The following is a 27,656-nucleotide window of genomic DNA, read 5'->3' as shown; positions in this document are numbered from 1 at the left end:
ATCTTTTTCCCATTTCTTGTTTTTGTCAGGTTTGTCAAAGATCAGATAGCTGTAGATATGTGGCATTATTTCTGAGGGCTCTGTTCTGTTCCATTGATCTATATCTCTGTTTTGGTACCAGTACCATGCTGTTTTGGTTACTGTAGCCTTGTAGTATAGTTTGAAGTCAGGTAGCGTGATGCTTCCAGCTTTGTTCTTTCGGCTTAGGATTGACTTGGCGATGCGGGCTCTTTTTTGGTTCCATATGAACTTTCAAGTAGTTTATTCCAATTCTGTGAAGAAAGTCATTGGTAGCTTGATGGGGATGGCATTGAATCTATAAATTACCTTGGACAGTATGGCCATTTTCACGATATTGATTCTTTCAACCCATGAGCATGGAATGTTCTTCCATTTGTTTGTATCCTCTTTTATTTCATTGAGCAGTGGTTTGTAGTTCTCCTTGAAGAGGTCCTTCACGTCCCTTGTAAGTTGGATTCCTAGGTATTTTATTCTCTTTGAAGCAATTGTGAATGGGCGTTCACTCATGATTTGGCTCTCTATTATTTGTGTACAAGAATGCTTATGATTTTTGTACATTGATTTTGTATCCTGAGACTTTGCTGAAGTTGCTTATCAGCTTAAGGAGATTTTGCGCTGAGACAATGGGGTTTCCTTTTTTTTGAGACGGAGTCTCGCTCTTTCACCGAAGCTGGAGTGCAGTGGCGCGACCTCGGCTCACTGCAGGCTCCGCCCCCCGAGCTTCATGCCATTCTCCTGCCTCAGCCTCCCGCGTAGCTGGGACTACAGGCGCTCGCCACCTTGCCAGGCTAATTTTTTGTATTTTTAGTAGAGACAGGGTTTCAGCGTGTTAGCCAGGATGGTCTCAATCTCCTGACCTCGTGAGCAGCCCGCCTCGGCCTCCCAAAGTACTGGGATTACAGGCGTGAGCCACCGCGCCCGGCCGACAGTGGGGTTTTCTAGATATACAATCATGTCATCTGCAAACAGGGACAATTTGACTTCCTCTTTTCCTAATTGAATACCCTTTATTTCCTTCTCCTGCCTGATTGCCCTGGCCAGAACTTCCAACACTATGTTGAATAGGAGTGGTGAGAGAGGGCATCCGTGTCTTGTGCCAGTTTTCAAAGGGAATGCTTCCAGTTTTTGCCCATTCAGTATGATATTGGCTGTGGGTTTGTCATAGATAGCTCTTATTATTTTGAGATACGTCCCAACAATACCTAATTTATTGAGAGTTTTAAGCATGAAGGGTTGCTGAATTTTGTCAAAGGCCTTTTCTGCATCTGTTGAGATAATCATGTGGTTTTTGTCTTTGGCTCTGTTTATATGCTGAATTACATTTTTTTTTTTTTAACATTAGAAAGTGATGGCTTTATTTCTAATATAAAAGTTAGACAGAAAATACAGCTCCATAATCTTATATTGTAGAAGCAATATTTGTTTTTTTTTTTGTTTTTTTTATTATACTTTAGGGTTTCAGGGTACATGTGCACAATGTGCAGGTTTGTTACATATGTATCCATGTGCCATGTTGATTTCCTGCACCCATTAACTCGTCATTTAGCATTAGGTGTATCTCCTAATGCTGTCCCTCCCCCCTCCCCCCACCCCACAACAGTCCCCGGAGCGTGATGTTCCCCTTCCTGTGTCCATGAGTTCTCATTGTTCAATTCCCACCTATGAGTGAGAACATGCGGTGTTTGGTTTTTTGTCCTTGCGATAGTTTACTGAGAATGATGTTTTCCAGTTTCATCCATGTCCCTACAAAGGACACGAACTCATCATTTTTTATGGCTGCATAGTATTCCATGGTGTATATGTGCCACATTTTCTTAATCCAGTCTATCGTTGTTGGACATTTGGGTTGGTTCCAACTCTTTGCTATTGTGAATAGTGCCGCAATAAACATACATGTGCATGTGTCTTTATAGCAGCATGATTTATAGTCCTTTGGGTATATACCCAGTAATGGGATGGCTGGGTCAAATGGTATTTCTAGTTCTAGATCCCTGAAGAATCGCCACACTGACTTCCACAATGGTTGAACTAGTTTACAGTCCCACCAACAGTGTAAAAGTGTTCCTATTTCTCCACATCCTCTCCCGCACCTGTTGTTTCCTGATTTTTTAATGATGGCCATTCTAACTGGTGTGAGATGGTATCTCACTGTGGTTTTGATTTGCATTTCTCTGATGGCCAGTGATGAGGAGCATTTCTTCATGTGTTTTTTGGCTGCATAAATGTCTTCTTTTGAGAAGTGTCTGTTCATGTCCTCTGCCCACTTTTTGATGGGGTTGTTTGTTTTTTTCTTGTAAATTTGTTTGAGTTCATTGTAGATTCTGGATATTAGCCCTTTGTCAGATGAGTAGGTTGCAAAAATTTTCTCCCATTGTGTAGGTTGCCTGTTCACTCTGATGATAGTTTCTTTTGCTGTGCAGAAGCTCTTTAGTTTAATGGGATCCCATTTGTCGATTTTGGCTTTTGTTGCCATTGCTTTTGGTGTTTTAGACATGAAGTCCTTGCCCACGCCTATGTCCTGAATGGTATTGCCTAGGTTTTCTTGTAGGATTTTAATGGTTTTAGGTCTAACATATAAATCTTTAATCCATCTTGAATTAATTTTTGTATAAGGTGTAAGGAAGGGATCCAGTTGCAGCTTTCTACATATGGCTAGCCAGTTTTCCCAGCACCATTTATTAAATAGGGAATCCTTTCCCCATTTCTTGTTTTTGTCAGGTTTGTCAAAGATCAGATAGTTGTAGCTATGCAGCATCATTTCTGAGGGCTCTGTTCTGTTCCATTGATCTATGTCTCTGTTGTGGTACCAGTACCATGCTGTTTTGGTTACTGTAGCCTTGTAGTATAGTTTAAAGTCAGGTAGCGTGATGCCTCCAGCTTTGTTCTTTTGGCTTAGGATTGACTTGGCGATGCGGGCTCTTTTTTGGTTCCATATGAACTTTAAAGTAGTTTTTTCCAATTCTGTGAAGAAAGTCATTGGTAGCTTGATGGGGATGGCATTGAATCTATAAATTACCTTGTGCAGTATGGCCATTTTCACGATATTGATTCTTCCAACCCATGAGCATGGAATGTTCTTCCATTTGTTTGTATCCTCTTTTATTTCATTGAGCAGTGGTTTGTAGTTCTCCTTGAAGAGGTCCTTCACATCCCTTGTAAGTTGGATTCCTAGGTATTTTATTCTCTTTGAAGCAATTGTGAATGGGAGTTCACTCATGATTTTGCTCTCTGTTTGTCTGTTATTGGTGTACAAGAATGATTGTGATTTTTGTACATTAATTTTGTATCCTGAGACTTTGCTGAAGTTGCTAATCAGCTTAAGGAGATTTTGGGCTGAGACAATGGGGTTTTCTAGATATACAATCATGTCATCTGCAAACAGGGACAATTTAGCTTCCTCTTTTCCTAATTGAATACCCTTTATTTCCTTCTCCTGCCTGATTGTTCTGGCCAGAACTTCCAGCACTATGTTGAATAGGAGCGGTGAGAGAGGGCATCCCTGTCTTGTGCCAGTTTTCAGAGGGAATGCTTCCAGTTTTTGCCCATTCAGTATGATATTGGCTGTGGGTTTGTTGTAGATAGCTCTTATTATTTTGAGATACGTCCCATCAATACCTAATTTATTGAGAGTTTTTAGCATGAAGGGTTGTTGAATTTTGTCAAAGGCCTTTTCTGCATCTATTGAGATAATCATGTGGTTTTTGTCTTTGGTTCTGTTTATATGCTGGATTACATTTATTGATTTGTGTATGTTGAACCAGCCTTGCATCCCAGGGATGAAGCCCACTTGATCATGGTGGATAAGCTTTTTGATGTGCTGCTGGATTCGGTTTGCCAGTATTTTATTGAGGATTTTTGCATCAATGTTCATCAAGGGTATTCGTCTAAAATTCTCTTTTTTGGTTGTGTCTCTGCCAGGCTTTGGTATCAGGATGATGCTGGCCTCATAAAATGTGTTAGGGAGGATTCCCTCTTCTTCTATTGATTGGAATAGTTTCAGAAGGAATGGTACCAGTTCCTCCTTGTACCTCTGGTAGAATTCAGCTGTGAATCCATCAGGTCCTGGACTCTTTTTGGTTGGTAAATTATTGATTATTGCCACAATTTCAGAGCCTGTTATTGGTCTGTTCAGAGATTCAACTTCTTCCTGGTTTAGTCTTGGGAGGGTGTATTTGTCGAGAAATTTATCCATTTCTTCTAGATTTTCTAGTTTATTTGTGTAGAGGTGTTTGTAGTATTCTCTGATGGTAGATTGTATTTCTGTGGGATTGGTGGTGATACCCCTTTATCATTTTTTATTGCATCTATTTGATTCTTCTCTCTTTTCTTCCTTATTAGTCTTGCTAGCGGTCTATCAATTTTGTTGATCTTTTCAAAAAACCAGCTCCTGGATTCATTAATTTTTTGAAGGGTTTTTTGTGTCTCTATTTCCTTCAGTTCTGCTCTGATTTTAGTTATTTCTTGCCTTCTGCTAGCTTTTGAATGTGTTTGCTCTTGCTTCTCTAGTTCTTTAATTGTGATGTTAGGGTGTCAATTTTGGATCTTTCCTGCTTTCTCTTGTGGGCATTTAGTGCTATAAATTTCCCTCTACACACTGCTTTGAATGAGTCCCAGAGATTCTGGTATGTTGTGTCTTTGTTCTCGTTGGTTTCAAAGAACATCTTTATTTCTACCTTCTTTTTGTTATGTACCCAGTAGTCATTCAGGAGCGGGTTGTTCGGTTTCCATGTGGTTGAGCGGTTTTGAGGGAGTTTCTTAATCCTGAGTTCTAGTTTGATTGCACTGTGGTCTGAGAGACAGTTTGTTATAGTTTCTGTTCTTTTACATTTCATGAGGAGAGCTTTACTTCCAACTATGTGGTCAATTTTGGAATAGGTGTGGTGTGGTGCTGAAAAAATGTATATTCTGTTGATTTGGGGTGGAGAGTTCTGTAGATGTCTATTAGGTCTGCTTGGTGGTGCTGAGTTCAATTCCTGGGTACCCTTGTTAACTTTCTGTCTCATTGATCTGTCTAATGTCGACAGTGGGGTGTTAAAATCTCCCATTATTATTGTGTGGGAGTTTAAGTCTCTTTATAGGTCACTCAGGACTTGCTTTATGAATCTGGGTGCTCCTGTATTGGGTGCATATATATTTAAGATAGTTAGCTCTTCTTGTTGAATTGATCCCTTTACCATTATGTAATGGCCTTCTTTGTCTCTTTTGATCTTTGTTGGTTTAAGATCTATTTTATCAGAGACTAGGATTGCAACCCCTGCCTTTTTTTGTTTTCCATTTGCTTGGCACATCTTCCTCCATCCCTTTATTTTGAGCCTATGTGTGTCTCTGCACATGAGATGGGTTTCCTGAATACAGCACACTGATCGGTCTTGACTCCTTATCCAATTTGCCAGTCTGTGTCTTTTAATTGGAGCATTTACATTTAAAGTTAATATTGTTATGTGTGAATTTGATCCTTTCATTATGATGTTAGTTGGTTATTTTGCTCGTTAGTTGATGCACTTTCTTCCTAGCCTCGATGGTCTTTAGAATTTGGCCTGTGTTTGCAGTGGCTGGTACCGATTGTTCCTTTCCATGTTTAGTGCTTCCTTCAGGAGCTCTTTTAGGGCAGGCCTGGTGGTGACAAAATCTCTCAGCATTTTCTTGTTTGTAAAGTATTTTATTTCTCCTTCCCTTATAAAGCTTAGTTTGGCTGGATATGAAATTCTGGGTTGAACATTCTTTTCTTTAAGAATGTTGAATATTGGCCCCCACTCTCTTCTGGCTTGTAGAGTTTCTGCCGAGAGATCCGCTGTTAGTCTGGTGGGCTTCCCTTTGTGGGTAACCCGACCTTTCTCTCTGGCTGCCCTTAACATTTTTTCCTTCATTTCAACTTTGGTGAATCTGACAATTATGTGTCTTGGGGTTGCTCTTCTCGAGGAGTATCTTTGTGGCGTTCTCTGTATTTCCTGAATCTGAATGTTGGCCTGCCTTGCTAGATTGGGGAAGTTCTCCTGGATAATCTCTTGCAGAGTGTTTTCCAGCTTGGTTCCATTCTCCCCGTCACTTTCAGGTACACCAATCATACGTAGGTTTGGTCTTTTCACATAGTCCCATATTTCTTGGATGCTTTGTTCGTTTCTTTTTATTCTTTTTTCTCTAGACTTCCCTTCTTGCTTCATTTCATTCATTTCATCTTCCATCACTGATACCCTTTCTTCCAGTTGATCGCATCGGCTACTGAGGCTTCTGTATTCTTCACGTAGTTCTCGAAACTTGGCTTTCAGCTCCATCAGCTCCTTTAAGCACTTCTCTGCATTGGTCATTTTAGTTATACGTTTGCCTAATTCTTTTTCAAAGTTTTTAACTTCTTTGCCATTGGTTTGAATTTCCTCCTATAGCTCAGAGTAGTCTGATCATCTGAAGCCTTCTTCTCTCAACTCGTCAAAGTCATTCTCCATCCAGCTTTGTTCCATTGCTGGTGAGGAACTGCATTCCTTTGGAGGAGGAGAGGTGCTCTGCTTTTTAGAGTTTCCAGTTTTTCTGCTCTGTTTTCTCCCCATCTTTGTAGTTTTTTCTACTTTTGGTCTTTGATGATGGTGATGTACAGATGCGTTTTTGGTGTGGGTGTCCTTTCTGTTTGTTAGTTTTCCTTCTAACAGACAGGACCCTCAGCTGCAGGTCTGTTGGAGTTTGCTAGAGGTCCAGTCCCGACCCTGTTTGCCTGGGTGTCAGCAGCGGTGGCTGCAGAACAGCGGATTTTCGTGAACAGCAAATTCAGCTGTCTGATCATTCCTCTGGAAATTTTGTCTCAGAGGAGTACTCGGCCGAGCGAGGTGTCAGTCTGTCCCTACTGGGGGGTGCCTCCCAGTTAGGCTGCTCGGGGGTCAGGGACCCACTTTAGGAGGCAGTCTGCTGGTTCTCAGATCTCCAGCTGCATGCTGGGAGAACCACTGCTCTCTTCAAAGCTGTCCGACAGGGACATTTAAGTCTGCAGAGGTTACTGCTGACTTTTTGTTTGTCTGTGTCCTGCCCCCAGAGGTGGAGCCTACAGAGGCAGGCAGGCCTCCTTGAGCTGTGGTGGGCTCCACCCAGTTCGAGCTTCCTGGCTGCTTTGTTTACCTAAGCAAGCCTGGGCAATGGCAGGCGCCCCTCCCCCAGCCTCGCTGCCACCTTGCAGTTTGATCTCAGACTGCTGTGCTAGCAATCAGCGAGACTCCGTGGGCGTAGGACCCTCCGAGTCAGGTGCAGGACACAATCTCCTGGTGTGCCGTTTTCCAAGCCTGTTGGAAAAGCGCAGTATTAGGGTGGAAGTGACCCGATTTTCCAGGTGCCGTCTGGCACCCCTTTCTTTGACTAGGAAAGGGAACTCCCTGACCCTTTGTGCTTCCCGAGTGAGACAATGCCTCACCCTGCTTTGGCTCGGCTCGTGCATGGTGCGCTAAACCGACTGTCCTGCACCCACTGTTTGGCACTCCCTAGTGAGATGAACTTGGTACCTCAGATGGAAATGCAGAAATCACCCATCTTCTGCGTTGCTCACGCTGGGAGCTGTAGACTGGAGCTGTTCCTCTTCAGCCATCTTCAGCACTGAGGACTTCTAATGTAGCCACAATTAAACTGGTGCTAATGGATGGTACTAACCACTTCTGCATTTTATTATTTTGTTATTCAGATGTTCTTTTTTAATAGGTCTGCTAATTCCAAAAAAAAAATATTTTAGTCAAACTAAGTAAAAGTGCCATTTTACTTTTAACATTTTCACTTGTTCTTATAAATTGAATAAATCCTCTTATATTTCAAAAAGTAAGATAAAATTAATAGAAAACTAGCATTTATATATGACCAGTGAATACATTTTCCTAAAGTTGTCTATCTTTTTTTTTTATTCTTGCAGCAAACAGGACTTTGAGTCTACAGATGAGGTAAGTGCAAAGATAGTTCAAAATCGAATATAGTAAAATAACAAAGTAGATTCTGATATTCGCAATAGTAATATTCTTTCAGTTAAGTACCTTACTAAACTGAAAATGCAGGTAAGTGAAAAAATTTATGGCCACTTTGCCTTTAAAATTATATAAACACTACATATTTATAATAGCTATAAAACTAGTAATTATTCACAAAAAATTGTTATCAGTTGTCACTTTATGATTTAATTTGTCTATGCTTATTACAATGTTTATTTGAAATGTTCTATTTTTAATTTTTGTGTGTACATAGTAGGTGTATTTATTTGTGGGGTACAAGAGATGTTCCACTGACCACATATTCTCTGCTTTAGAAAACTGAAATCTATATGATTAATTAAATAGCAAAGTTAGTTTTAATGTGCTTCAAAACCTTATATGTGCCATGCCAGTCAGCAACTTAAATGTTTTCAAATATTAATCTATTACATATGCATATTATCTTAGTTGCTTTTAATAGAATAATCAAATAGAGAAAAACCTATTTCAATGCAATAAAAAGCACAATTCCCTCTTTTGTGTTTTTAATTGTTTTTTCCAGTGTACTGGTGTACTGCATTCATTACAATTATTCAGTAATTCCTAAATTGCCTTTAAGAAATACTTCACTTCAGCTCCTCACTTAAAATTAGTTGAAGCTGTTTCAGTGTTGTGGTGGCAACATCATAATCTTCCAAAAGTCACCACAGCTCTGTGTAAATTCTCAGTAAAACCTGTAACTCCCTTAATTTTTATTTCCCAAAGTTTTCATTATTTTAAAAATCAGCTTCTAGAATGTCATATCTATCACCCAACAAAACTTCCAGTTTTAAAAAATATACAATGAATAAAGTGTGTAAAGGAATTTAATAGACCATTTTGCTTTTAATTTCGTCTTTTTAAAAATAGAAATGGAACTTCTCATTTGTTGCCCAAAGGTTTTCCCTAGAATGCGTGGAATTCAGGATTATTTTTATACTGTTTATAATATAATTGATTTTTTTAAATAAGAACTGATAAGGCTAGAAATTAAACTCATAGAAACTGTTTCTCAAAAAGTGAATTAGTCTTTTAATATTCCTTAAATATGTCCCATTACACAAAATCTGTGGATTGCTGATCTTAAGATTGATGTGTATCTGTTCCATGGATAAGCCTTTCTTTCTTACAGTCAGAAGACATTGAATCATTGATTCCTAAAGGATTATCAGAGTTTACAAAACAGCAAATACGCTACATTCTGCAGGTGAGATGGGGTCAAGAGTGGATGTGTGAAATCAACACTAACAAACAGCTTCCTAGGTTGCTTCCCTTAATTAAGAACAGAAAGTCCCAAATTAAAATCATCTTTCCTAAGAGTTGAGGATTCTTTGGTTAGACAAGGGTTATATTTCAGTTTAGTGAGATCACCAACAATTATATTGAATGGCTAGCATTTGGGAAAACATTCTCGAAATATTATTCCCTTCTGTAGAATGCCCTTATTCACTCCTCAGTGCTTTAGTACAATCTGACTCTATCTCACAGTTTTTGCCTTTCTCTTCTCCATTCCACCCTCTTCCCTACCACTAGCCAGAATGATAAAGAAGAAAAGAGAGAAAAATCAAATAGACACAATAAGAAATGATAAAAGGGATATCACCACTGATCCCACAGAAATACAAACTACCATCAGAGAATACTATAAACACACCTACGCAAATAAACTAGAAAAACTAGAAGAAATGGAAAAATTCCTAGAAACATACAGCCTCCCAAGGCTAAACCAGGAAAAAGTTGAATCCTTGAAAAGACCGATAACAAGTTCTGAAATTGAGGCAGTAATTAATAGCCTACCAACCAAAAAAAGAAAAAAAAAAGAAAAAGCCCAGGACCAGGCGTATTCACAGCCAAATTCTACCAGGGGTACAAAGAGCAGCTGGTAACATTCCTTCTGAAACTATTCCAAACAATAGTAAAAGAGAGACTCCCCCCCTAAATCATTTTATGAGGCCAGCATCATCCTGATACCAAAACCTGGCAGAGACAGAACAAAAAAGGAAAATTTCAGGCCAATATCCCTAATGAACATCGATGCAAAAATCCTCAATAAAATACAGGCAAACTGAATCCAGCAGCATATCAAAAAGCTTATCCACCACGATCAAGTCAGCTTCATTGCTGGAATGCAAGTCTGATTCAACATATGCAAATCAATAAACGTAATCCATTACATAAACAGAACCAATGACAAAAACCACATGATTATCTCAATAGAGGCAGAAAAGGCCTTTGATAAAATTCAACACCGCTTCATGCTAAAAACTCTCAATAAACTAGGTATTGATGGGACGTATCTCAAAATAATAAGAGCTATTTATGACAAACCAACAGCCAATATCATACTAAATGGACAAAAGCTGGAAGCATTGTCTTTGAAAACCAGCACAAGACAAGGATGCCCTCTCACAACTCCTATTCAACATAGTATTGGAAGTTCTGGCCAGGACAACAAGGCAAGTGAAAGAAATAAAGGGGATTCAAATAGCAAGAGAGGAAGTCAAATTGTCTCTGTTTGCAGATGACATGATTGTATATTTAGAAAACCCCATCATCTCAACCCAAAATCTCCTTAAGCTGATAAGCAACTTCAGCTTATCAGCTTGATTTTGTCTCAAGATACAAAATCAATGTGCAAAAATCACAAACATTCCTATACACCAATAATAGACAAACAGAGGGCCAAATCTTGAGCGAACTCACATTCACAATTGCTACAAAGAGAATAAAATACCTAGGAATATAACTTATAAGGGATGTGAACGACCTCTTCAAGGAGAGCTACAAACCATCTCTCAAGGAAATAAGAGAGGGCACAAACAAATGGAAAAACATTCCATTGTTATGGATAGGAAGAATCAATATCTTGAAAATGGCCATACAGCTGAAAATAATTGATAGATTCAGTGCTAACCCCATCAAGCTACCATTGACTTTCTTCACAGAATTAGAAAAAATACTTTAAATTACATATGGAACCAAAAAAAGAGCCCATATATCCAAGACAATCCTAAGCCAAAAGAACAAAGCTGGAGGCATCATGCTACCTGACTTCAAACTATATTACAAAGCTTCAGTAACAAAAACAGCATGGTACCAGTACCAAATCAGAGAGATAGACCAATGGAACAGGACAGAGGCCTCAGAAATAATGCCACACATTTACAACTATTGGATCTTTGACAAACCTGACAAAAACAAGCAATGGGGAAAGGATTTCCCTATTTAATAAATAATGCTGGGAAAACTGGCCAGCCATATGCTGAAAACTGAAACTGGACCCCTTCCTTACACTTTATACAAAAATTAATTCAAGATGGATTAAAGACTTACATGTTAGACCTAAAACCATAAAAACCTTAGAAGAAAACCTAGGCAATACCATTCAGGACATAGGCATGGGCAAGGACTTCATGTCTAAAACACCAAAAGCAATGGCAACAAAAGCCAAAATTGACAAATGGGATCTAATTAAACTAAAGAGCTTCTGCACAGCAAAAGAAACTATCATCAGAGTGAACAGGCACCCTACGGAATGGGAGAAAATGTTTGCAATCTATCCATCTAACAAAGGGCTAATACCCAGAATCTACAAAGAATTTAAACAAATTTACAAGAATCAAACAAACAACCCTGTCAAAAAGTGGCCAAAGGGTATGAACAGACATTTCTCAAAATAAGACATTAATGCAGCCAACAAACATGAAAAAATGCTCATCATCACTGGTCATTAGAGAGATGCAAATCAGAACCACAATGAGATACCATCTCACATCAGTTAGAATGGCTATCATCAAAAAGTCAGGAAAAAACAGATGCTGGAGTGGATGTGGAGAAATAGGAATGCTTTTAGATTATTGGTGGGAGTGTAAATTAGTTCAACCAGTGTGGCGCTTCCTCAAGGATCTAGAACTAGAAATACCATTTGACTCAGCAATCCCATTACTGAGTATATACCCAAAGATTATAAATCATTCTACTATAAAGAAATGTGCACACGTATGTTTATTGCAGCACTATTCACAATAGCAAAGACTTGGAACGAACCTAAATTGCCCATCAATGATAGACTAGATAAAGAAAATGTGGGACATATGCACCATGGAATACTACGCAGCCAGTAAAAAGGATGAGTTCATGTCCTTTGCAGGGACATGGATGAAGCTGGAAACCATCATTCTCAGCAAACTGACACAGAAACAGAAAACCAAACACCTCATGTTCTCACTCAAAAGTGGGAGTTGAACAGTGAGAACACATGGGAACATCACACACTGGGGCCTGTCAGGGGGTGGGGAGCTAGGGGAGGGATAGCATTAGGAGAAATACCTAATGTAGATGACAGGTTGATGGGTGCAGGAAACCACCATGGCACGTGTATACCTATGTAACAAACCTGCATGTTCTGCACATGTATCCCAGAACTTAAAGTATAATAAAAAAAGAAAACTCTAGAAAAGAAGGAAAACTTATTGTATTTACCATATTTTTGCTTACCATGCTATACCTTCCTTCTTAATGTTCCAAATTCTTTCTTTTATCATTTTCTTCTCTTTAGACAACTTCTTTTAGCTATTCTTTAAGGGTAGGTCTGCTAGTGACAAATTATTTTCACTTTCCTTCATCTGAAAATGTGATTTTCCCTCCATTCCTAAAGGATAATTTCACTGCATATAGAATTTACAGTTGACAATTATTTTCTTTTAGTACTTAAAAAATAGTATCCTAGTTCCTTCTGGGCTTCATGATTTGTAGTGAGAAATCTGTTGTCATTTGAATTGTTATTCCCAGTAATTAATGTTTCTCTTGCTGCTTTGAGAATTTTTAGTTTGTCTTTAGTTTTAAGAAGTTTGACTCTGGTTTGTCTGGTAATGGATTTCTTTGGGTTTATACTGTTTGGGATATGCTCAGCTTCTTGAATATGTATGTTACCAGGTTTCACTAATTTGGGAAACTTCTCAGCCATCATTTTTTGGAATATTTTTTCAGCTCCATCCTCTTTCTCCTTTCCTTCCAGGACTCTGAACATGAAAGCTAGATATGTGGTATATGCCCACAGACCCTTAAGCTCTGTTTAATTTTTTCTAATCTATTTGTTTCTGATATTCAGATTATATACTTTATTTTATTCTATCTTTAAGTTCATTAATTCTTTCCTCTGTTCTCTCCATTCTGCTTTTTAGCCCACTCCTTGAGAGTTTTGTTGTTTTGGTTTGGTTTTTGTTTCTTTGTCTTGTTATTGTCCTTTTCAGTTCTAAAATTTCCATTTAGGTATTCTTTATGTCTTCTATTTATTTGCTGAGACTTTCTATTTTGTCATTGACACAATGTGTTTTTACAGTCTCCTTGCAACTTCTTGTTGAAGTATTTATGATGGTTGTTTTATACACTTTATCAGATAATTCTAACATTTCTATTACCTTGATGTTGTCATCAGTTAAGTGTTTTTTTCTTATTGAGTTGAGATTTTTGTTCTTGGAATTATGAGTAATTTTCAATTGACCCTGAACATGCCTGATCTTGTTTGATCTCAGAAGCTAAGCAGGATTGAGCCTGGCTAGTACTTGGATGGGAGACCTCGCCATTTTTAGGTTGTGACTCTCTGGGTCTCATTCGAATATTCAAATATCGGAGAAAGTGTGTGCACTACCTATTACTGCCAGCTGGTGGTGGAAGTTGAGGTTCCCCCACTCAGCTTCTCTTGATGAGATAGGGTGAAAGCCCAAGCTCTCTTCACAGTCTCAACTGACATCACAGTGCATGGAATTTCATTTTTGACCAGTAGGAATGAAAGCACCATTCTTCACTCTGCCTTTTCTGACACCATCCCGGTGAATGGTGCTGTGTACCTCCCTAGAGCCTGACAAGGGGGCAGTCTAAGCTCTCTTCTTGGCCTTTGATGGTCCGTGTGGAAGTAGAGTCTGTCCTGCTAGGCTGACCCTTTCATGGTCCTTTCGCTAGAGAGAGAAGGCTTTTCTCAGGACTTTTGTTGTCCGTTGATGTAACTAGATCACCAGCTTCCCCAAAACTGATCTAATATATGAAGCGAAAAGAAAATCCAGGAACTCATTGCTGTGTCATTTCTCAGGTCCCAAGATTCCTAACCAATCATTTCTCTTTTCACCAATTTGAGTCTTTTTATATTTGTTTTATATATAATGTCCAGGGTTTTTAGTTGCCATTAACAGGAAGGCTAGGGAAAAGTATTTGTTTTTCTTTGTTCTTTTTTTTTTTTGTGAAGCAACAAAAGTAGAGATTTATTGAAAATGAAAGCACACTCCACAGGGTGGGAGTGGGCTGAGCAATTGGCTCAAGTGCACAGTTATAGAACTTTATGTGGTTTAAATGCCCTCTAGAGGTTTCCCATTGGTAACTTGGTGTACACTCTATGTAAATGAAGTAGTGGCCCGTTATCAGTCGGATTGGTTGCAGAAAGTGACCAATCAGAGGCTGAAGTTACAAAGTTACACCTTAAACAACGTCTGATTGGTTGTGGAAAGTATTTTACTCCATCTTCCCAGAAGCCAAAGTTGTCTGTTTTTTAAACCATTTTTCTTTAAAGAAATAAGAATAATCTAGTAAAACAGTTTCCCCTCTCTTTAAAATTTGAGATAAGCCAGGTGCAATGGCTCACACCTGTAATCCCAGCACTTTAGGAGGCCAAGGCTGCTGGATCACTTGAGGTCAGGAGTTCGAGACCAGCCTGGCCAACACAGTGAAACCCGTTCTCTACTCGAAATACAAAAATTCACCAGGTGTGTTGGTGCATGCCTGTAGTCCCAGCTACTTGGGAGGCTGGGGTGGAAGAATTGTTTGAACCCAGGGGGCAGAGATTGCAGTGAACTGAGATCATGCCACTACACTCCAGCCTAGGTGACAGAGTGAGACTCTGGTAAAAAAATAAATAAATAAATAAATTGAGATAGCTCTATACTTTAAAGTTAAACTTAATTATAATTATATTCTTTTCACCTCAGGCAAAATTCAGGCAGTTGGCAATACACTTAGGGAGATTCATTTTATTATTTGATGATTGACTGTCTCATCTCTTCTAATCTTTTAAATAAAGAATAATGTAAAAATTAAATTTTGCTGATAGAATTCTACTTTGTGACAAAGATGATACTTTGTCATGGAAAAAATAATAAATATTTGTTATAAATACTAGCTATGCTATCTTCAGGAATATTATTTGGATTACTTAAACACACGATCGACAAAATGCCTTATGTCACCTTTCTAATTTGCCATATCAAAGTAAAATTATTAATAAGTTTGCTAGTAGGAACAAAAAAAAGATAACTTTCACTTATATTGCCTATTTTCAAATGTTAATAAAACTAAACCATTAATCCTTTCTTCCTGCAGATGAGGGGTATGTCTGATAAGTCACTCCGACTAGTGCTGTCCACATTTAGCAACATACGGGAGGAGCTTGGACATCTTCAAAATGACTTGACAGTAAGATTTATTTTGATTTTTTCCAAAGCCTTTCTAGTTCCTAGCTTCCTAATACAGAAATAAAGATGTCCAGTATACGTTTTTAAAATTTAATATAGCACAATATTATGCTTATTCAGACAAAGCTAAATTATTTTCTTCAAACAGTTAATTGGCATTGAGAGAGGAGAAAAGAGGTATCCAAAGTATAAATGAAAGAATGTTGGATGTGCACTTATCATTTAGTTTACCACTAAGGCAATTTAATGCTTAAAGCCAGAGAGTAGTCTGCAAAGTTAAAATAATCTGACTCATTGAAGGTAAATTCCCCCTTTTTCATAATTATAAAGCATACTCTGAATTTCCATTCAAATATAACTTGAAAACATTTTTCTCTAAAAAATTAATTTTTTTCCATTTTCTGTTTTAATTGGTGTTCTTGGTGCCATCAGCTAGATATATTCAGAATGCTTTCCACACATTGAATAATGCCTTGAGGACTTTGGAGTAGTTTTGTTGTTTCTGGGTTATGATGAACATATTTAGACTCTAATTTAAAAATTTACCACTTGCTGGGATTAACAAGGACTCTTTGTAGATTGAAGGAAAACATTAAAACATTTCAGAAGGTTGTGCTTCATTTCATATATAGTTAGTCCATCAAAATGTCTCTTTCAATGAAGGTTTTAGAAGTTTCAATAATTTCTATCCCGTATTTTCTTAACTTTTAAGAATTCTGCTTTATTAAGCAAGTACAAATGAAACAAGTGCTTATTTAAATCTTCCAAGGTAAACAAGTCTTTGTATTACATGACTGTTAAGTTTTTGTAATTCTGAATCATAATAAATAATTTATGCTTCTAGTCACTGGAAAATGACAAGATGAGACTTGAGAAAGATTTATCATTCAAAGAAACTCAACTAAAAGAGTACGAAGAACTCTTGGCATCAGTGAGAGCAAATAATCACCAGCAGCAGGTAAATTGATGCTTTTATTGGTGTTAATCTAGACTGATAGCTTTTCATATGCACAATTACTGGCACATTGGAGTTATGAGATATCATCAAGACAGAATTAAAATATGATGGAAAAATTTGTTCATATGAGAATTGAGTGGCTTTGGGTATTCCCAATGGCTGAAAGCCCTCTCAGAAAAACAGATAATCTTATCTATTTTAGATATAAAGTGCATGTGGGACACAATTATTTGTCTTATTGGGTGACCAGAATTGTATAAATACTAAAAATCTAGGTTCATGCATTTATTTAATCTACTAACATGTCAATGAAAAAAAGCTGTTGTAGACCTTAACACGTTTGTGCAATAAATAAATGACTGAAAAAACTGTAGATGAATTCTCTGGATGTCTGAGCAGAGAGAATTCCTAGGAAATTGTAAGTAGTCTCTAAGGATTACCCTTTTCCTGATCTTTACTCCTATGGCTGTCCCAAATTCTTGCTCAGTTACTAGTAGTCATGTAAATAATCAGACATATGGTCGTTTCTGTGCCTACTAGAAAGCAGGGTACATTATTGTCACAGAGTAGCAAGAGTCTGATTGTTAAATTGAGGCATTATAAATTCATCTAGTCATGATTCCCTCTCTCACAAAATAGGCCAGTGAGACTAGAGGCAACACTATAATATCTTATATGGCTGACTTAATGTACCATCTAAGACCAAGAGTATGAGAAAACTGGGCATAGGAAAATATTTACTTGATTCAATCGAATGAATCAATAAAAAGAACACTCCCTCACCAAAAACAAAATGCATTTGTCTTATGTACTTGTGTCTTCTTTACAGCAAGGACTTCAAGACTCAAGTTCAAAATGCCAGGCATTGGAAGAGAACAATCTCTCTCTTCGACATACACTATCAGACATGGAATACAGACTAAAAGAACTGGAATATTGTAAATGTAATTTAGAGCAAGAGAATCAAAACCTTAGAATGCAGGTATTAAAACTTCCTTTTAAATATACAGTATTACCTTAGTTACATCATTGTAATCCTAGCATTTAGAAAATATATGGACTGCTTTCCCTCACGTACTGTTAGATCTTAATCACTGACACTTGAGCTTATAATGCAGTTACTGAAAATCACTTTCATTATTTCAATGTCTTATTTAATCATGTGGTTTTCATCTAATAACAATCCTTGTAACATAACATGTATTTTCTTCAAAACAATCCAATTACAGATAGTTATTTTGCTTTCTGTAGGTTTCTGAGACTTGCACAGGCCCAATGCTGCAGGCTAAAATGGATGAGATTGGCAGCCACTACACGGAGATGGTAAAAAACTTGAGAATGGAGAAAGATAGAGAGATCTGCAGACTGAGGGTATGTTGATCCTACATTGCATAAATACACAGGTCAGCACAAACTTTCTAGCAAGACAATGATGGCTTCAAGTTTAAAGCTACCAGAAAAAATTAGCTGAAGGTAGAGTTTTAAAAATATGTCATGTATTCATTTGTTTTAAATACATTACTGTATCTGAAATATAACTGTTAAATGATTTTCTAATTTAGCTTAATTTCTTCTAGGAAAGTAAAAGAAGATATTCATTTCAGTGTTTTGGTTTTGGTTTGTTAATTTATTTTTTGGGATAGGTGGAGGACTCTTCATGATCTTGCCTAAAGCATGCTTATGTAGGCAAAAGCAATATATGAGATTACTCAACAGAGCCACAGTTAGATTTGTAAAAATTCTCACTTAATTTCGAGGGATGATGAATAGCAAGGACTTTGTCAAGCATGAGGAGGAAAACAGTGTTAAGTTTTATGTACCTATAGTTGACATCAAAATTAAGGTGATATTTGTAAGTATATATTGCCTTATCTTGTAATTCTAGGTTGAATTTACTTAATCTAACCCTTATTTTACTGATTCCTAAATGTAGTAAAATACACTTAAATATTTTAATAAACAAAATAATCACAAATTTGTCTCTCTAAACATCACTGTATAATTTTTACCAAAAATCAAAATGAAACAAAATATAATTTGTTTTAAAAACCTACCAATATTTCTAGCAGATTTCCTCCACTGATTTCTTTTCCATCCCAACATTACTAATAGCACTTCTACCTAAGCTATACACATATGAGGTAAAAAGGGAAACGGGTAAGATTTGTAGTCAGAAGACCTGTTTTGGAGTTGCAGCTATGTTACTGCGTGACTGTATCATTTAACCTTTCTGGAGCCCATTATCTGTTTTGTAAATGAAGATTATAATAACACTTATTTCATGGGACTGCTGTGAGAACTGAGATAATTCATGCAGGAGGAATATTTTGTGAACTGAAAATCAGAATTTAATAGTAGTAATTTGGTATTGCGATTTCCTTAATTATTATTTCAAGGACTCTAAAGTGCCTGTTTTCTTAGCTTTACTTTAAATCTTGTGGCCTAAGACTGTTACGTAGATAATGTTTAGTCCTACATAGCAAAGACACCTTAAAAAAAAGGAGAAATTTGTAATTGGCATTTCATTTCATATTATATACTCATGAAATTCTTTGAACGTTTATGACTATTGGTATTTTACTTTCATTTCATAACTAACTGTGTGAGTTTGTGTCACTTAACCTCCCTGGAACTCAGTTACACATTTTCTATATGAAGATTATAATAATACTTATTTCTTTTTAAATCCTTAGTCCCAATTAAACCAGTACCATAAAGATGTTTCAAAGACAGAAGGAAGTTGTAGTGACTTCCAATTTAAGCTTCGTGAACTGACAAGCTTGCTGGAAGAGAAGGATTCCCTTATAAAGCGTCAGTCAGAGGTATAAAAGGAAGGGGTGGGGATGGAGAAAAGTAATACAACTTAGAACTGTAGTACTGTAGGATAAATACTTCCCATGGACTAGAAAAGGACACATATCCAAGAGTCACTTTATTTCATGAAATAAAATGTAGGTGCAAGTGAGGAAGTAGAATATACATATTTCAGGAGAAACAATTCAAATGAAAGTTAGAATTGAAGCAAAAAATAAGTGCTGTTGTACATTTAATATTTTTAAGACATTGATTTTATATTTCATTAGCAGTGAGATTCCCAGTAGACTGTGACCTCCTTACTTCATTATGAGCTGCTTCATTAAAACATGTGTTATATTCCTCCTTGTATCTGTAGCATGTAGCCCACGACCTGGCATTCAATAGGTACTGAAGGAATTGTCAAAAATTATGGGTAATATTGTGTTGCTGTTATGGAGCAAATGGTGCTTGTAGCAACATTCATTGCTAAACTCTCTGTTAGGAAACTATATCTGCTTATATACTGAAGTTTCAATACTTTTCTTCTATGGATATACTTTTCAGGCTTTTCAGAGCAAAAACTTTCACATCCTCATCTTGAGAACAATGCCCATTCAATCTCAAGTTATCCTCCAAATTTAGATATCCTGTATTAGTTGCAGGTTCCTGCACAGGCATATAATATAACTTATTAGGTATTGTGAAGCAACGCTAGATGATATTCAACAAGTGGGATTAGAACATTATTACCTCAAGGCTAAAAAGGGGTAAAAGGGAGGGGGTGTAATCATTGTTAGTAACCCTTCTAAATGATTAAATATATTTATTATCTCATGTTTCTACTTTCCATCAAATGATTATATTATCTTTTATTTGTAAGGAACTCTCAAAGTTGCGGCAAGAAATATATTCCTCTCATAACCAACCCTCCACTGGTGGAAGGACTACTATTACCACTAAAAAGTAATGTATTTTTAAATGAAATTTGAATATAAAAATTATGATCATATAATCCAAGTTATTTCATGTTTAATTGGTATATAAAAGCTAGACAGAATTTGGTGTTTTCTGCTGGCCAATTATTCTACTGAAGAATGAATATTCACAAAAAGACATCACTATTGTGGTCAAAAAAATCCTGAAGCACATCCTTCCTGAATTTACAATATATTAATTACCTTGGAAGTGAAAAACAAATAATTGTTTTTTTAACCAACCACATTAGTTAGGACTCTTTCTGTTTCATGTGCCAAGAGACCCAATGTAAACTGGGACTTTTTAAATTCACTTAAATGGGGTTACTTGGTATCTAGATGGATTTGTGTGTTCAAAATATGCCTTTATAAATATGTCTTTCTTTATATCTTGGCTCTGCTCTCTCCCGTGTAGACATCTTAATCAGGTAAGGTCTACCCTCATGGTAGCAATATGACCACAAATTACATCCAGCCATTTAGCAAAACCAAATATAAAGTAATTATGTATAGCTTCAGCAGAAGTTTATTTGGGATATTTCATATTAATGAAATAATACAATATGTAGTCTTTTGTGTCTGGATTTTTCATTTTGCATAATGTTTGCAGGATGCAAGCATGATTTAGCATGAGTCAAGACTTCATTCCTTTTGGTTGCTAAATAATATCCAATTGTATGGATATACATTTTATTTATTGATTAATCAGTTGGACATTTGGGTTGTTTTCAATTTTTGTCTATTGTGAATAATGCTGCTGTGAGCATCTGTGTACAAGTGTGTAAGATACATGTATTCATTTCTTTTGAGTATATACCTAGGAGTGGAATTGATAGGTCACATGATAACTGTATGCTTAAGGAACTGCCATACTGTTTTCTAAAGCAAAAGCACCATCATACATTCCTAGTAGTGTATGAGGGTTCCACTTTCTCCCCATCCTCATTGCCATTTGTTGTTGTTCATCTCTTGGATTATGGCCATCCTAGGTGGTGGAAAGTGGTATCCAATTGGAGTTTTGATTTGTATTTCCCTAATAACTAATGTTTTTTAGCAGTTTTTGTGTGGTTATTGGCCATTTATACATCTTGTTTGAAGAAATGTCCATTCGATTTTTTTTTCCATTTTTTTAAGTGGGTTGTCTTTTTATAGTTGAATTGCAAGAGATTTTCACATGTTCACAAGTCCCTTATCAGAGCAAGATTTGCAAATATTTTCATCAATTACATGGGTTGTCTTTTCACTATCTTGAGAGTATAATATGCAGCATAAGTATTTCATATAGAAAAAAATCTAATTCATCTATATTTTTTCTTGCTTGTGCTTTTGGTATTATATACAAGAAACTGTTGACTAACCCAAGATCATAAATTTTTACATTCATATGTATTTTCTCTTATATCAATATAAACTGTCTTCTGGTTACTAATTGTATGAAATATCTTTTTCTGTCCTTTCATTTTTGACCTATTTGTGTATTTGATTCTAAATTGTGACTCTTGTAAACCACACATAGTTGTATCTTTTTATACATTCTGCCAATCTCTGCTTTTAGTTGGAATATTTAATGCACTTACATTTAATGTAATTTATAAGTTAGAATTTACATTAGCTATTTTGCTATTTGTTTCTATGTCTTATGCTTTTTGTTCTTCTGTTCCTCCATCCCTGCCTTCTTCTGTGTAAAATATTTTCTACAGTAACATTTTAATTCCATTTTAGTTACTTTTACTGTATTTTCTGAGTTTTTACCCTTACGTTTCCCCCAGAAATTTAATTAATGTTTACCTGTATAGTTACCTTTACTGGTGATCTTTATTTCTTCAAATGGATTTGGGAGGCTGTATAGAGTCCTTAAATTTCAGCCTGAAGGACTCCTTTAGTATTTCTTGTAGGACTCCCTTTAGTATTTCTTAGAACAGGTTTTGTAGTGACAAATTCTTTGAGTTTTTGCTTGTATGGGAATATATTGCTTTTCCTTCATTTTTGAAGAATGGTTTTGCTGGATAAAATAATTCTCAGTTAACTGTTTTTTTGTTACTTAGAATATATCATCCCATTGCCTTCTGGTCTCTATAATTTCTGATGAGAAATCAGTTGATAATTTTTAATTGAGGATCCCCCTGACATGTTTCTTTTTTACTGCTTTCAAGATTCTTTTTTTCTATGGCCCTTGACAGTTTGATTATTATGTGTCAAGGTTTGGAACTCTTATTTTTCACTATTTGGCATTTGCTGAGCTTCTTTGATGTGCAGATTGATATTTTTAATCAAGTCTGGGAAGTTTTCAGACATTTCTTCAGCTATTATTCCTGCCACTTTCCTCCCTCTCCTTGTGGAGTCCCCATAAACAGAACAGAATGTTCTGTTTATGGTATCTCACAGTTATCTGAGGCTCTGTTTATTTTTCTTCATTCCTTTTTCTTTCTGTTCCTCAGACTAGATAAACTCAAGGGACCTTCTTTGCAATTTGTTGATTCTTTCTTCCGTTTGCTTACATCGGCTGTTGAGAAATTTAAATCTAGTTATTATCTTTTTTACCTCAGAATTACTGTAGTTTCTCTTAAAAGTAATTTCTCTTTCTTTAATAATGTTCTTTATTCCATAAGGCACAACTCTCATCCTTTCCTTTAGTTCTTTAGTTCTTTGAGCATACTTAAAATAGCCAATTTAAAGGCTATGTAAATGCAACATCTGGCTTCTTAATGGACAGTTTCAAGTGATTTTTTCCATGATAGGCAATATTTTCTTGTTTCTTTGCATGTCTTATAATTTTTTATTGAAAACGTGACATTGAAAATAATATAATGTGGTAGCTCTGGAAATTAGATACTCCCTCCTGCCAAGGTGTTCATTGTTGCTATTGTTTGCTGTTAATGTTATTGTCTTTTGTTTAGTGACTTTTCTGATTTAATTCTGTAAAGTCTGTATTCTTTTCATATGTGGTCACTGAAGTCTCTGCACATTTATCTTAGTGGTCAGTTAACATTTAAACAGAGGTTTCGTTACAAACATGAAACTAGTAAGTCTCCTAGTTTTCACTGAGAGGCTCTTTGTCTGTGTTTGGACACCTCTTCAATGTTCTGGTAGGAAATTTATAGCTCGTCCTTAGCTCCCAGTTCCTGCTTACGCAGAGTTTTACGGTTAGCCAGGACCGAGGGCTCAGGGTTTTCTCAGGTCTTTCCTTCACATGCATACAGCCTTGGGCATGTACAAAGCCCTACACATGCTTGTGGCTTTCTAGATTCCCAGGAACATATAACAACTTTTCAAAGCCCACTATGGACAATTTATTCCTCAGTTTTTCCTTTTATCATTTTTGGTCAATTTCTTGTCTGCCTGAACTATTATAGCCACCTCAGGTAGTTGTGATATTAAACAATTTCCACACATTATTTTCGACAAATGTTCCCAGGAAAAAGGATTTTCAAATTGGTTGAGCTACAAGTCAAGTTTTAAAAGACATCCTTGCAAGTGGAGTTTTCCACAGAATCAACAGACAAATCAAACAATGACAATTATAATAACGACAATGTGGCTTTGAAGGAGCTCTAACCTTGTTTTGTCTTCTAGTGGCTTCCAGGCTCCTGGGTTTTACCAAGATTGTTTTAAGGGCCAGGCGTGGTGGCTCACACCTGTAATCCCAGCACTTTGGGAGGCTGAGGCAGGTGGATCACAAGGTCAGGAGATTGAGACCATCCTGGCTAACATGGTGAAACCCCGTCTTTACTAAAAATACAAAAACAAATTAGCCAGGCGTGGTGGCAGGCACCTGTAGTCCCAGCTACTCGGGAGGCTGAGGCAGGAGAATGGTGTGAAAACAGGAGGCGGAGCTTGCAGTGAACCAAAATTGCACCACTGCACTTCAGCCTGGGTGACTGAGCAAGACTCCGTCTCAAAAAAAAAAAAAAAAAAAAAAAAAGATTGTTTTAAAATTCTATTGCATAGTTAGAGAGACAGAGATGAGAATAGAACAATTTCAAATGCCACAAAGCTTGCTGATTTAACTGTTTTTCCTAAATAAATGCTCTCTGATGGCTGTAAAAGTTTATTAATTTTGAGAGTTCTGATAAAGTTAATTTTGATTTTTTTTGGCCAGATTTCCTTTTTCTTTTATGGCATAGAGCATTTCTGGAGGTTGTTATACATTTTCACTGACATCATCTTCCATTACTTCCTCAAGCATGGTTTTTTTTTAGTTCTTTGTATTCTCACTATGGTGCCCAGGCTGGCCTCAAATTCCTGGTCTCAAGCAATCATCCCATGATGACCTCTCAAAGTGTTGGGGTTACAGGCATGAGCTACTGAGCCCAGCCCTATAAACATATTTATTATAACTTCTTTGAAGTGTTTATCTTCTAAATACACCATCTGGTCCTCTTTAAAAGTAGTTTCTGGAGGGAGGGACAAGATGGCCAAGTAGACACATCCAGGAAGCACTTCTCCCACCACAAAAGACCAAAATATCCAGTAAACAAACCAGCAAATTCTCCACTATCTGTTTGTACTTCAAACAGATCTTTGGAGAGAAAACACTGAGATTTGAGAGGTAACACAGATACTAAGGCTGAATAGGGAGAAAGCTGGGAAAACTGCATTGGTGTGCCAAGCGCCAGGATCAGTTCCTGGTCCTGAACACCTCCTAAGGAATGGGTGAGTGAAGTGACAGCAGGGCAACCCACTCTCACCATATACCTCTGGCATCCTAGCTACAAGAGATCTCAGGACTCTTGCAGTCATTTCAATTGTCAGGAGGATCTGCCCAAAGAATAGACAAAGACAGAGTTCTAGCCTGCATGGACCCCAGGGGGTTTTACATGTGGAGCAGCTGCAACAAAATGTGGCCATAGGCACCCATTCCCCCAAGGCTCTCTGGACACATCTGTTCTGCATGTCTTCCTGTCCACAATCCCTACAAGGCTCTTGCCTGGCTGATTCTGCAACTGTGTTCACACAGCACAGCCTCCACTGCTTGGCCTGACAGTCTTGCCAGTGGCCCTGCTAGAGTGCTTTCCCCACAGCCTGGGAACACTTCAGCTCTCCCAGCACAACAGGTGCCTGATCCCAAGGAGGTAGAGGACAAAGCCACAGGCATGGCTCCAATGCCCCAAGGTTGCAGCACACACTCAGGAGTTCTGAGTTGAGATTTTTGCCAGAACTCAATCTGGGAAGGAGCCCCCAGTCTCAATACACTGAATGTTAGGTGTGAGTTCATAGGCCAGTGCAGAAGCAGGGCACACCTCTGTCTCCAGTGCCTGTCCAGGAAGGGTGAGGCCTGTCTGCTAGACGCAATCTCTGCCTGAGAGAGCCCCATGGCCTAGAACATCTAACAAATGAAATGTGGATGCAGTGCCAGTGATCAAGGGGGGCTACCCTAAGGCCTGGGAATGGACCTGGCTAGGGTGTCATCTCTCTCCCCTGGTCCCCACAGAGTACCACTGCAAATGTGCAGAAATATAAAAAAGCCACAGAGCAGAGTAAGACTCTCTGCCAACCATTACTCATCTACTCGATCACTGCACAAATTACAATACCAAAAGTATTCTGCCAATACACATTGCCTGTGAAACCCAAGGTAAGAATCTAGCCACAAATAAAGATCCCATACAGAGCCTTGGCCCTCTGGAAACACCTAGAAACAAAGCTAATTAACTTTACTCAACTTGCACCACAGTTAAACCCTAAAGGGAAATAAAGAATATCAAAACAAAAAGCCTCATGGAAATTACGGCAAATCCAAACACAAAGGAGCACATGCCTGCTCAGATGAGAAAGAATCAGTGCTAGAACTCTGGCAATTCAAAAAGTCAGAGTTTCTCTTTATCTTCAAACAAGGCAACTCCTCTGCAATGGTTCTTAACCAAATTGAAATGACTTAAATGAAAGCCATAAAGTTCAGAATCTGGATGGCAAGGAAGCTGATCAAGATACAGGTAAAAGTCGAAACCCAATCCAAGATATCCAGTAAAACTATCCAAAAGTAGAAAGAAGACAAAATAGCCACTTTAAGAAAGAACCAAATGGAACTTCTGGAATTGAAAAAATTACTACAAAAATTACCTAATACATTTTGAAGCATTAACAACAGAATAGACCAAGCAAGGAAAGAATCTTGGAGCTTGAAGACAGAATCTTATAATCAACTTAGACAAAAATAAAGAAAAAAAATTTAAATTGTGTCAAAACCTCTGAGAAATATGAGATTATGTAACAAGACTAACCTAAAACTAATTGATATTCCTGACAGGAGAGAGAAGAAATAACTTGGAAAACATATTTGAGGATATGGTCCATGAAAATTTCTTCCATCTCATTCGAGAGGTTGACATGCAAATTAAAGAAATATAGAGAACCTCTGTGAGATACTATACAAGACAAACATTCCCAAGACACATAGTCATCAGATTCACGAAGGTCAATGTGAAAGAAAAAATTGTTAAAGGCAACAAGAGAGAAGGCTCTAGTCACTTACAAAGGAAACCCCATCAGGCTGGAAGAAGACCTCTCGGCAGAAAACTTACAAGCCAGAAAAGATTGTGGTTCTATATTCAGCATTCTTCAAGAAAAGAAATTCCAACCAAGAATTTCATATCCCACCAAACTATGCTTCATAAGCAAAGGAGAAATAAACTTTCAAAGCAAGCAAACACTAAGGGAATTTATTATCACTAAACCAGCTATACAAGAGGTTCTTATGGAAATGATAAACATGGAAATGAAAGAATTATATCTTCTACCATAAAAACACACTTAAGCACATATCCCACAGACACTATGAAGCAACTGCAGAACCAAAGCTACACAACAAACAGCTAACAACAAGATGACATGATCAAAATCTTACATATCAATACTAACCTTGAATGTAAAAAAGTCAAAATGCCCCACTTAAAACACATAGAGTGGTAAGTGCAATAAAAAGACAAGACCTCCCATCTCCCAGGCAGTGACACCCACAGACTCAAAGTAAAGGGATAGAGAAAGATCTATCATGCAAATGGCAAACAAAAAAAGAGCAGGGGTTACTTTTCTCATATCATATAAAACAGAGTTTAAACCCACAACAAACAAGAAAGACAAAGAAGGGCATTACATAATGATAATGGGTTCAATTCAACAAGAAGACTTAACTGTCCAACATTGGAGCATAACATCTGCATACAAACAGATTTGTAAAAGAAGTTCTTTTGGACCTATGAAAAGACTTAGGCAACCACGAAATAACAATGGGAGACCACAATACCCCACTGACAGCATGAGAGAGATCATTGAGGCAGGAAACTGACAAAGGAATTTGGGGCTTAAATTTGACACTCAACCAACTGGACCTAATAGACATCTACAGAATCATCCACCCAACAACCACAAAACACACTTTCTTATCTGCACACAGAACATATTCTAATATTGAGCATATGCTTGACCATAAAGTAAGCCTCAATAAATTTTAAAAAACCAAAATTATATCAAGCATATGCTC

General features: G+C 37.2%; 1 protein-coding gene across 2 annotated transcripts in view; it reads left to right on the top strand.

The window, feature by feature from the left end:
* Nucleotides 1-27,656, top strand: part of POF1B (POF1B actin binding protein) — a 105,988-nt gene that overhangs the window by 53,666 nt on the left and 24,666 nt on the right. For both annotated transcript variants that reach the window (XM_055268745.2, XM_055268744.2), the window contains exons 8-15: nucleotides 7,898-7,925; nucleotides 9,121-9,195; nucleotides 15,357-15,449; nucleotides 16,293-16,406; nucleotides 17,236-17,388; nucleotides 17,658-17,777; nucleotides 19,100-19,228; nucleotides 20,083-20,165. In XM_055268745.2, the coding sequence (XP_055124720.1) occupies nucleotides 7,898-7,925; nucleotides 9,121-9,195; nucleotides 15,357-15,449; nucleotides 16,293-16,406; nucleotides 17,236-17,388; nucleotides 17,658-17,777; nucleotides 19,100-19,228; nucleotides 20,083-20,165 (795 nt within the window). The remainder of the gene's footprint in view (nucleotides 1-7,897; nucleotides 7,926-9,120; nucleotides 9,196-15,356; nucleotides 15,450-16,292; nucleotides 16,407-17,235; nucleotides 17,389-17,657; nucleotides 17,778-19,099; nucleotides 19,229-20,082; nucleotides 20,166-27,656) is intronic.

Source organism: Symphalangus syndactylus, chromosome X (genome assembly GCF_028878055.3).
Source record: "Symphalangus syndactylus isolate Jambi chromosome X, NHGRI_mSymSyn1-v2.1_pri, whole genome shotgun sequence".
In the NCBI taxonomy this organism is placed as follows: Eukaryota; Metazoa; Chordata; class Mammalia; order Primates; family Hylobatidae; genus Symphalangus; species Symphalangus syndactylus.
Note: the sequence above shows the minus strand (reverse complement) of the source record. Positions and strands in the feature narration are given on the sequence as shown.